The 12817-nt window shown below is 31.0% G+C and overlaps 1 protein-coding gene across 1 annotated transcript; it reads right to left on the reverse strand.

Annotated features, from left to right (window-relative positions):
• Positions 1–1292: 1292 nt before the first annotated feature.
• On the reverse strand, positions 1293–4542 carry LOC148203368 (putative pentatricopeptide repeat-containing protein At1g68930). Its single transcript, XM_088106438.1, has one exon. The coding sequence runs from the start codon at positions 4493–4495 to the stop codon at positions 2252–2254; it is 2244 nt and encodes a 747-aa protein (XP_087962564.1). The 5' UTR covers positions 4496–4542; the 3' UTR covers positions 1293–2251.
• Positions 4543–12817: the final 8275 nt, after the last annotated feature.

Genomic DNA, 12817 nt, shown 5'->3' on the forward strand with positions numbered 1-12817 from the left:
AAATATCAGCAATTCATATTGCATCTAAGTTTAAAACCATTATTTCTAACTATTCTTCTTTTGAATGTTTTTCAATTTTTCTTTTGCAAATACACATAGTAGCTCTCGACAATTTGACTTTAATTGTTTTTCTACTTTGATTTTAAGCTATAAATTTAAGCACGACATGAATATATGATTCAACACATAATATGAAAATTTAATCTCTATATTTAATGTCAATTAATCAATTGAAGCTACAAATAAAATCAAACCAAGAATTAACTAAGACTTATGTTGAAAGCAACTCCTTCAATATGTGATAGAAAAATTACCATCTTCCTTTACAATATATATTCAAGTAATTAGGCAACTGAAAATTACAAAAGGTAATAGATGATCACATGACTAAAAATTAAAATAGATAGACACACTTGAGGCAAAAACCTAAATCAAATAAGAACATCGTGTTATATAATATTTCATCATAAATCAAAGGTCTAAACTGCAACATTATTCATTGATCAAGCTAACCTAGAATTAATGAATAAAAACTAAAAATTAGATTAACAATAGGCTAACAGCGGAAAAACACAACTAGCAATAAAAATAAAAATTTAGCTATGAACATGAATATATAAACAAAATTAGCAATTTAACTTGTAATGGAATGCAAAGTTTGTAACAAATTTCTGAATTAATTAAACAAAGTTCAATTCAATATTTCATAATTTTTATGGACTTTGACATTGTTTTAGATGCCAAATGACAAAAGTCATATATGAAGTACTTAACGCATGAAACACACAAAAAAATGATAAAGAATTGAATTTCCTCAAATCATGAAAAATTTATGAGAAACTTGAGCCAATGACTCCAATTATAAGTTCAGAGAAAAGTAGAAACAATGTAGAGTGAGAATTTAAAAATAAGAACATATACGAGATGGAAAATTGAACTTCAAAATTACAATAAATGGGCAAAAATATGATAATATAATTTGAACTAAAATCAAAGACATAATAGAAAAATGACAAAATAAGAACAAAACAATAATTTAAAGGAAAAAAATGAATAGAAGACTTAGGAGATGCAAAAAGTGATGAACCTCTTTGAGAAGCCTTACTCTTCCAAGATAAGCATAATAGAATGAATCATCCATTTGACTCTTATAACCAACAACATCAACTAAAACAAGAGACATAACATAAAATTTAGCTTTCAATTTGCAGTGACTGAATGCCTTCATCCACTAGGTAAAAATGAGAGAATAATTCATTATGATTAAGAGTGTATTGAATTGAATTACTGACAGAAGAAAAAGATAAATTAATGATTCATAACGTAAATAATGACAATAACATAAAACAAACACTTGACTCTATCAAAGTCTCTCTCAGTTCATTCATGATGAACAATTGTGAGTAATACAGACGTCAGATTTCACATCATTTTTACAAACTAGTCTAGAATCTAAAATTTTAAATACTCTGAAAGCTGAAGCAAGAAATAGGTATCCACTCCTTTAAGAGGCTAAAGATTCAACAGAAATTTGATCCGAAAAGCTTAGGAAATGATATGATAGCATTGTAAGTTTCTAGGATTGGGCAGGTTGAAGGACTTGTGCAGTATGCATGAGATCATAGTGTAATGTGTATAATTTGTGGAATCCAAATGAATGAATGGAGCGGATGAAAAAAATCCGATTCAGCGAATGAGAAAATCTCTTTATTCAGTATTACCCGCTCCGAAGAAACATTTCCATTACCTGCTCCTCCACTAACTGTATTTGTTACACATAGCTTCTAACCTTGTTGCCACCATTATAACCAAATAAAAGGAGCTGTCTCGGTTCGGGTGTACAGATAAAAAATCCTGTTTAAATTGACAAAACTGTCCCACAAATACTGCCCACATAACACTGATTTACAGGGTTAGTGAAAATTTTCAACAGCTATGATGGAAGACGTGCCTATGTCAATATACGTCAAAACGTTGTAAAAAATTAATCAGCCTATAAGAATGTCTCCTCTCTCAAATTAAGACAAAAGATGATGATAGCAAGTCAGGAACAGTCACCATATTCTGTAATTTTGTTCAAGTCCATATAAAATTACAGTATACTCAATACACAACTGCATTGCACACACGGTAATGATACTCACCTTTTGAAGAAAGAGGTATCATAGGTATCTTCATACTGAAGAATCCTGTAATTAGTAGTCACTTTTGACAGTACTTTATATTTCAGAGAATATAACAACTGGGCCTGTCACCAAAAGTCTCCGCATGAACACGTTCCATCTTTAAACAAGTGGAATCGGGCAGCATCTCTAACAAGAATTTCCCTCTGAGTGATCTTAGATATATACTTAGTTGCATTGTGGCAATCCCCACAAACCCTTAAATTTTTAACTACTCGTATGGGCAAACCAGGAGGAATAAATATTAATCCAAAAGCAATTGCAAGCTTTTCACTATGGTGATTAAGCATCTTTATTTTCTCTGAATCCTCAACATCATGCAAAACAGAATTCATATCAGGCACATATCCCTCTTGTACCATTTTATAGTTCAATTTTTCAAGCTCAGAATATATCTGATCAGAAAAAGGGTTTGACCGATCATCAGCCGAAAAAATGTGTACTTGGTTTTTATATTTAATCCAGCTACATCCTGGTTCTTTTCTCAGACCCTTATCTCTCATTCCCTTTCTTAATATGGAAACTTCTTCCCATTTTCCTTTAGCAGCATAGATGCTCGAAAGTAAGATGTAACTAGCAGTGTTTTGCGGTTCTAACTTTATTAGAGATTCAGCTGCCCACTTACCGATTTCCATGTTTCTATAGAATCTACATGCACTTAACAGGGATGCCCAACCAATTGCGTCAGGGCTGAAAGGCATCTTATTTATAAAATTCCTTGCCTCTTCTAACCTCCCAGCTCGACTGAAGAGGTCAATCATGCATGTGTAATGATCGTGTATTGGTATAATCCTATGTTCTTTAATCATTGACTCAAATATCTGATTTCCTTTCTCTACTAGTCCTGCTCTGCTGCAAGCTGAAAGAACCCCAATAAAAGTAACTTTGTCGGGTTTGAAACCATGGGCTAACATGCTTTCAAACAACCTTATCGTTTCATTGGCTTTACCAAATTGCGAGTATCCAGAAACAAGTGCCGTCCATGAGACTTCGTCCAGGAAGATCATTTCGCTAAAAAGTCTATGAGAGTCTTCAATGCTTCCACATTTACCATATAATGTAACTAGAGCATTGGAAACAGTGATAAAAGAAATTAAGCCAGAAACCAAAGCTTTGCCATGAAACTGAGCGCCCTCTTCTAGGCTGGCAAGGTTTGCACATGAGCTAATTACACTCCCAAGGGTGAAATCATCTGGTTCAATCCCATATTTTTGCATATCACAAAATATTTTAACAGCTTCTTCACAATAACCATTCTGCCCATAACCCACCAGCATGGCAGTCCAAGATACAACATTCTTGCAAGTCATCTTCCTAAAAACTGATTCTGCTGATTTTATACTCTTACACTTACAATACATGTCAACTAGAGCGCTACCAACAAATAAATTATCCTGGTAATCCGTCCTAATTATGTAAGCATGAACTTGCTTGCCTTCTTGGAAAGCCGCAACACCACCACAAGCAGTTAACACGCTCCCAAAAGTGTACTGATCCATCTCAAGATTTTCTAATCTCATCTCTCTCAATAAATCAATAGCTTCTATTTCAAAGCCATTCTGAGTAAATCCCGCAATCATTGCTGTCCAGGAAATAGAATCCTTTTCCCGCATTTCATAAAACAACTGCCTTGAATCCTCAATTCTACCGCATCGCATAAGCCCTGCAATCAGTGTATTATACATAACCACATTCTTCTGGGGCATCTCATCAAAAACCCGTCTTGCACAAAATATAAGCCCCGTTTTGGAGTACATATCCACCAAAGGACTCCCAACAAAAACATACGACTGGAAACCAAATTTCACCACATGCCCATGAATCTGCCTACCCAAACGAACATTATCCTGATTGGAGGCAAGTATGAGCATAGTGGATAACGCAATCCGTGTCAAATTAAATGGCCCATCATATAACATCATATCATAAGCCTTCACCGATTGAACAAGGAAACCACGACCGGCATAGCCGGAAATAAGGGAATTCCACGATACCATATCTCGCGTTGGCATTGCATCAAACACGCGTTTCATCTCAGGAAGACGACCCAGTTTTGAATAGGAGGAGAGAAGTGTGTTCCAAGAGTATAGATTCCGTAGAGGCATTTGATCGAACACCCTGCGGGCATAAATGATGCTTCCATTCTTAGCATAGGCATTGACTAAGTTGTTTAGCAGAAAGATTTCTGGATTTCGTAAGGCCTTGATTATGTTGCAATGAACCTTCTTTGTGTCACCGCAATGTTTGAGCAACTCGCAATAGTGATTAGAAAGACGCATGGAACTAAATTGTTTTGAGACATGCAAAGACATTTACTTGGTCTTGCTTAGTCTCCTTTCGCTTCAACATTAAAACTAAACCCAACTGAGAAATAAAAGTGAATGAAAGATGCCATAGTCTTTGCATATTAAAATTTTTTTTTTTTTTAATTTTAATTAAGTCTTATATCATTTTTCGCAATTTTATTTTTCATATTTTCTTCCTTTGTTTTGCACTATGGTTTAATGCTAATGTTTTAAGATTTAACGTTAAATATTAGTTTTAAGATTCAATGTTAAGTTTGAATTATTTCTTTATATTGTTGTTATTTTTTTTAAACAAATAAACAATATAGATAAATGATATAATATTGTTGTTTTACGCATTGATTTTTTTTATTCAATTAAAGTTAAAAGTGACATTTTTTATAAATGACCTTAAAATTGTATGTAACAAAAAAATGGCATACGAATTTGATCATGTAATAATTAAATTAATTTATTAATTATTACACAGGACAATCATTATTTACTAAATATAAGACATTACCAGGAAAATATTATAATATTTTAAATAAAATATTTTATCTAAATGAAATTATATCAATTTACACATATTATTAATGTGTATAAAAGTTTTAGAATCTATTTTAATTTTTTTTATATTTAAAAACATACATTTAGAAATATCATTTCTTTTCCTATTTATTGAAAGCTTGAAAATATAACGCAAATCCTTATTTAACCATTGTGAGTGTTTGTTGTTGTAGATTTAATGGTTGCATTAGATGTTTTCATATGCAACATGTAATGCAAGTTTCTACTTGAAGAAACATTTGAGATTTAACATAAGTTATCAGATCATGATTAAATATCTTTTGACACTTTCATAGAAGTTGTTGGAGTAAAATAATTTGACACACTATTTAAGAGATTTCCTGATGTTGTTATTTCTTACGAAATCCTCTTGGTGATCAAACGATATCGAGTGATGTTGCTTTATGAAATTTTCAATTTTTCTCTCGCGTATATTGTTTTGAAACATACAATTTACTCTTAACTTATGAAATTTCCAATTTATCTTTGGCCTGTATGATTTAAATTGAATAATGTTATATTTTTTCTACTCTTAAAATTTGGAGAAATATTTATTTCTTAATATTACGTAAATAAGTTCTAAATTTATTTTAACCACTAGTTATTAATATTTTCTTCAAATTCATATAGAAGTGATGTATATTCCGAAATCGAATAAATTTCATACAATTTTTATTTAAATTCAATTATGGGTTTATAGAATAATATTTACAAAGTATTTTTTTTCATTAATTATTCTAATATTGTTAATATTCACAAAGTTTCATTACAATCATTTTTTTTTCTACATTAATCTTTTGTATGATTTTTCCTTTTAAGTTTTTTTAACTCCTTTTTAGTTCCACTAACATTGTTACTTGTGTCTCATTTTTTAAGTGGTGGTGATTATCATTATCTATTTGTCACATTTCTCATATTATTTTAAAAGAATTTTACTTAGTTTCATAATAAATATTTAGTTTCATAATAAACATTAATTATTCTTATAAAGACAAGTTGTTATAATACCTTGAAAATACTTTTTATGTGGTAAGATTTTTTTTTTAAGTTGTTAGACTTATGTCATTTTGTTGAACCAAAACAATCTTTCAAAATGAAGGAGATGGATGTAATGATAACATAACTTAAGTTATATGATTTATCATAAGTTTAAATATCATATTTAATTATGTCATATAGACTACAGTTTTAAGAAAAATATAACCTATAAAAATACTATGACATTTTTGTAAATCTTGGAAGGATAAAGGTTATGGTTTAGATGAAATCATCGTCTGTTGATAAATACCCATTTTTCATTTTAGAGAATATGATGTTATGGTGATTAAGAAAGTATAAGGAAGATTTGCACTAAACATTAAGATAACAATGTTATCTAGATGTGAAGATGCACTTCCAAGGCTCAAGAGAAGAGAAGAATTTCAATTAAAGAGAATCACAAACAAAATAACACAAGTTGCATAGGTGCACATAAACATGATGAACAAACAACCAAAATGAAGTAAAAGATGGAAGACATGAAAGGGGACGGGGAAGCTGAAGGTTGAACGCCACTTAAGAAGACATTAAGGCTCACCAACCCAAGATAAGTGGGGATGCCGCCACTTGAGTGATGATCTTAGATAAGGCTTAAGGAAGACACTCACAAAGGATAGCTCTCTCGCAAATGGTCAAATATAGTAATTTTACTCAAAATATTCAACTCCTTTCAAGAGTCTTGAAGAGTCCCTTAAATAGGTGAGGGTGAAGGGTGTCTTAGCAAAAATACAAAGTTTATATGTGTTCATACAAAAAGACAAACTAAGCTTCTAAAAACTACGTCTAAAGGATGTGTATTGAAAAGGAGAGAACCATACCTTAGTCTCCAAGCCTCTCCTAGGTGGCCTTTGATCTTCTAGAATGAAGGTCAATTCCAAGCTTCTCCTCTCTCCAAATACATGCTTAGCATGAGTAGTTCCAAGATTAAGGCTTTCATCCATTCCAAGTAGTGTTATTTTCCTCCAATTTAGCATACGTTTAACCTATAAAACAAACAAGAAAAAAATTCAACATGTCAACTTAAATCAAGTAAACTATGGTTAATAAGTCAACCAAAGTCAAGTAAGCAAAAGTCAACGTAGGGAAAGTCAACATAAAGAAATGGAAAATAAAGGCAAAGAAGTAAAGTTAGATGTCTCCCTTCTAGTCATGATGAGTCATGGACTCATCATCCTCCCCTTCTTAGAGAGAATTCAACCTTGAATTCTTAAACCCTACAATAGAAGGAGAAAGATCACCCACGTTAAAAGTGTGACTCATGTTATAGTTAGGGGGTAAATATAACTTATAAGCAGTATTGTTTATTTTGCTAACTACTTGGAAAGGGTCATCCTTCTATGGTGGAGCTTGGACTTCCTTTAAGTAAGGAACCTCTCCTTTCTCAAGTGGAGCCAAACCCAATCATCCTCTTTAAAGTTATTTCTTTCCTACCTTTATTAATAAACCTTTGGTATTGTTGTACCTTCATTTCTATGTTATCATTGACTTGAGCATGCAAGTCTTGAATCTTCTTAGTACATTGTTTTCCATCTTGGTAAGTCAATGCCTCATGAGTGGGAAGAGGAAGGAGATCTAGAGGTGTTATGGGATTAAACCCATAGACAACCTCAAAGGGAGAGTGGGAAGTAGTGGAATGCACCACCCTATTGTATACAAACTCTATATGAGGAAGAAGATCTTCCCACTCCCTTGGATTTTGGACTATCATGCACCTAAACATTTGACCCAAAGTCCTATCAACCATCTTGGTTTGGCTATCGGTTTGGTGGTGACAAGTGGTAGAAAAGAGAAGTTTAGTTCCAAGCTTTCCTCACAATGTCCACCAAAAATGGCTTAAGAACTTTGTATTCTAGTTATAAGGATGCCATGAAGTCACACTACTTCCTTAAAAAAGAGATTTGCAATCAATCTTACATCTTCCACTTTGTGGTGTGGGATAATATGGGTCATCTTTAAAAACCTATCCACAACCACAAAGATAGAATCTTTGCCTTTCTTTGTCCTTGGAAGCCCTAATATGAAATCCATAGAGATGTCTATCCAAGACAAAGAAGGAATGGATAAGCGAGTATAAAGACTATTGGCTTAGGTCTTAGACCATGGACTTAGGCCTTAGACCTGGCCTTTTTGCATGCTATGCAATTCTCACAATGTCTCTCTCTACACGTTTCTTGCCAACACCTAATTTCGTACAAATAAATAAATTTGTTTTCAAAAAATAAAATATATGTTTGTAATTAATGGTAGGTAAAAGAAAAGATAAAAAAAAGTAAAATAAATTTTCTTTATATTTTCAAATTTTAATTTTAACACAAAAAGAATAAAAAATTAAAATATAATAAAATAAAATAATAACAAAAATAATAATAAAATATTTTTTTTAAAAAGAGAAGGGATAACTCAGTTTGTTTTTAATTATCACTTTCCTTTCATGGACAAACGATTCAAGGATTTTATACATATTCTTATTTCACTCTTAACTTTTTACACCAATCATAAGACATATCACCAGAAAGTATTTTGAAATATTTAGTTTTAAAGAAAAATATTATTTTAATAGTTAGAAGTAATATTCATGATAATTAGAATCAATATCTTGATATTATATTATGATTTCACTTTTGGGATTTGTTGCATTAGGATTGTTCAATAAGAAAAATATTATTCTAATAACAATATATATAATAATGATTAGGATCAATATCCTTATAAACTTTTTGGTAACCAAAATCTTTATCACTAACATTAGAAACTAATTTGGAAATTAATTATATTTTTTATTAAATATATTTAATTTAGAGTTAGAATTTTGTTAGAGTTAGAACAAAAATTTTAAAAGTGGTGAGTAATAATATTTGTTTAAAATTTTAAGAGGTTAATAAGTAAAGAGTAACACCATAAAATCATTACTTTACGTGATTTTTAATCTCTTCATACTATAAATAATTGGTGTTAATTAGTCTTTATTCTTAAAACTTTTATTCTAATTTTAAACTAATTGTATCTTTAAACAAAAAGTATTTAAAAAAATTGAATTTTAATAAAAATATTAATAAAATATTTAAATAAAAAATAAATCTAATTTTAATTTAAAATAAAATTATTTTATTTTAAAAAGATATGGATAAAATTAAACAAATAGCGAAGATATTAAATTAAATATAAAATGATATATGTCAGTAACTCTAACACGTATTACGATATAATTTGACATGAGAATTTTTCTGATGTTAACTAGTAATTCACATTGTTTTGAATTTAAAGTAAAATGATAATAAGTTTTCGTAAAATTATTATCTCAACTAAAGTTATTAAAATTGTCCCTAAAATTACTTATTGTAACACCTTGGAAATTTAACACTGTAAACCACCTGTCAAATCAAAATTAATGCACTAAAACCCTGCTCAGACCATTAAAAACCCACTCACTAACTCTGACGCGCAACTGCCAAGTGTCAAAATGGAACATTCTGAATTCAGTAGTGGAAGACAGGTGTCCGTATGAGAGAGTGCGTCCGTTTGACCTTGGGGAGAAAACTGATTTTTCTGAAAACCTTCTTCCCACTCTCTGCATGCACCCCTCTTCCTCCTAAAAACTGACTTTTCATTTTCTCCACCTTCTCTCTAGAAAGCCTCCATCTTCTCTCTACCGTAACTCATTTTCCTTTTCTCCGATCAACTTTCAGAGACCGTAGAAGAGATCCCGGCGTCCTAAGCTTTCCATTAAACCGAACAAGTTCACGTTTGAAGCTGGTAAGTTTCTTCCCTTAGTCGTTCGTTCTTAGGGTTCATGCAAAACCAAGTTATGGTTGCATGCATGGATGTAGTCTAAGTACTTCGATTTTATTGTGGTTAGATTTGATTTGGAAGAGTTAAGTGACCATTGAGGGTAGAAAAACGTTAGTTGGACGAGCCACAAATCTTGCGTTTAGGACAAGTTGCTCACAAATCCAGGTAAGAGAAGCTTATTTGATTTAATTGATATTGTATGTTTTATGAACGTCCGATATTGACTGAATGTATGAGATAAATGCTGATTGATTATGTATGAACGATCGCTGTTATAATGAATGAATATGGTATGTGTTGGTTGATATGTATGCTGATGGTTGATAAGTATGAATGATTAATGTGAATCATATAAAGTTTGTAAATTGATATTGAGATGAAGTTATAAAGTATGAGATGATATGTTGAAACTTGAGATTTGAAATAGATGAAAATCTGAAATATGAAATCCTCACTATGATAATATACGTTCGTCATCGTACGGTCTTATACCGTTCGGTTTTCTAGTAAAATGCCTAAAAAGGAATTATTTCATTTGGAAAGAATTCTGATCGAGAACGAACGTCTTGTGAAATACTAGGTTTGAGCGATCGGCTCAGCCTAGTGGTACCCGTATATCTAAAATTAAGTAATAATACATTATACCTTTATACTTTAAAATTAGTAACGCTCGGTCATCTACCAAACGTTCGTCATAAGTAGCGCTCGATCTTATACCAAGCGTTCGTCCTAATTAATGCTCGGTCATCTACCTAGCGTTCGTCCTAAGTAGTGCTCGGTCTTATACCTAGCGCTCGTATTATTGTGTGATCAACCTTGAAAAAAAAATAACGTTCGTCTAACTGTAATAGTATTTCCCTTTTTCTTCACGTTCGGTCATTTACTGGCATTGGTCTACTGTATGTGATTTACTTCAAAGATAGTTCTTAATATTCTTGGTTCTCCTTCTTAAGTTGGATTCGGTATAAGGTCTCTATAATGAAATTTCTTTAAGTACCAGTGTAAACCCAAACGAGTCAGTTCACTTAACTGACCCGAGTAGAAAATAACGTCCGTCACAGTTTTCTTAGTTCATTCAGTCCATTTTCTTATCGTCCGTCCTCGTTCTTCAGAGGGATGAACGTTCGTTATTTTATGCCTTTTAAACTAAAGATGAAAATGATAAGGAAGTATAAGATTTTAAAGGGTGAAAATGATATGGAATGATTATACGATTATGGATTTTGGACGAGCGTTCCAGGGAGGAACGACTTATATATATTGAATATTAGATTTGGTAAAGTATGACTGTGGTTATGCTAATGCTGGCAGTCCATCCTGATGTTCCGTGAGTACTCATCCTCACGTATAGGGGGTAGGTCATGTGTGGGAACGGCAGAAGGTCCTAGTCCTTAGGGGTACTTTGGATAGGGCTAACCTCGAGTGGCAGCTGTTGAGTGTATCCCAGTTACTACATCACTCGGGTGCAAGGACGCCTGTAGCTACACAGATTCATACAGTCCGGACGGTCTGTCTAGTAATATATTTTGTATGATGTTATATGTTAAGTTATATGTGGTGTGGATTTGAAATGGTTATTTTATATGTTGATGTATGAATTAAATTATATAAGCTTACCCTGTGTTTCCTTGTGTTGTCTCGTCCTTGTACGTCCGTCTTGTTTTGCAATGATCATCCATGTGGATGTGAGCAGATGGGAGTGCGTTACTTGAAGAGGCGCTGGAAGAAGAAGTTTTGGAGGACGCGAACTTAGTAGATGTGGAAGTGAAGGCCGAACAGTAGTACGTTCGGTTGTAGTTAGAATTTTGTATGAAGTGACCTTTTCCTTTTTGTTATTTGACCGTTCGGTAATTCAGCTTTTGTAAGCCGTTCGGTCATGTTTTACTTTGTATTTTGTACAGCTTACTTTTGTTAAGCCATGTAAGGCCGTTCGGCCAAAACCTTGCTCTTATTTATTATAAAACTGAATTGGTTTATCATTAAGTGTAATTAATCCTATTATATGGTTTTACTGTATTTTTGGGATGTTACACTTATCAAACTAGATTTGTTGATTGATTCAATAATAATTGTTATAACTAAATTTCATAATAGAAAATGTTTTTATGTATACTTTTCTTTATTATATTTTTAAAATATAAAATAATTAATTCATAAGATACATTCATTTTCAAATTGATAAATAATAACATAATTAATTTAAAAACGTGACATACATATTTTGTGATGGACATTGTTATACTGTTACCATATAATATAATATAATATATATATATATATATATATATATATATATATATATATATATATATATATTCAGCTTTTAAAGTTAATTTTTAGATTTAAAAATGTAATCTAAAAATGTTAATGTTTTCATAAAATATAGATATTGATTTGAAATGAGTTTTAAAATAATTTATATGGTTTTTTAATAATTGCAACAATTTATATAGAGAATATATTTTAACCGAATCGTATCAAAAGATATTACTTTGTTAAAATTTATTAGAAAAAAGGATTAATTTTGTTTTTATAGATATATTTTCCCATTTAATGCAACTTTTTCAATTGGATACATTCTTGAAAGATTGATGTTAAAGGAAATTAATTTGAAAATACAAACGCACAATGTAAAATAAATAAGGAACTCGTACCGAATTTATTTTCTGGATAGAAATCTTTCAGATTTAAAGATTTTTAAGAAATATTTTAAAATTTAAAAATATTATGCGGAATTTTAAAAATTTAGTTATTTAAATTAATATGCTTACGTCTTATTTTTTCTTTCTATCATCATTATTTTATATATATAATTATAGAGTATTTATAAAAAAATATTTTCTATCATAATATATATAAATACAAACAAATATTCAAATTAAAGAAATTGAAGATAGTAGATATTACAAGTAAGAAAAAATAATTCGGTTTTTAAGCATTCATCATATTACA

The sequence above is a fragment of the Vigna umbellata genome, chromosome 2, assembly GCF_029865625.1.
Source record: "Vigna umbellata cultivar VRB3 chromosome 2, Vumbellata_1.0, whole genome shotgun sequence".
Taxonomy (NCBI): Eukaryota; Viridiplantae; Streptophyta; class Magnoliopsida; order Fabales; family Fabaceae; genus Vigna; species Vigna umbellata.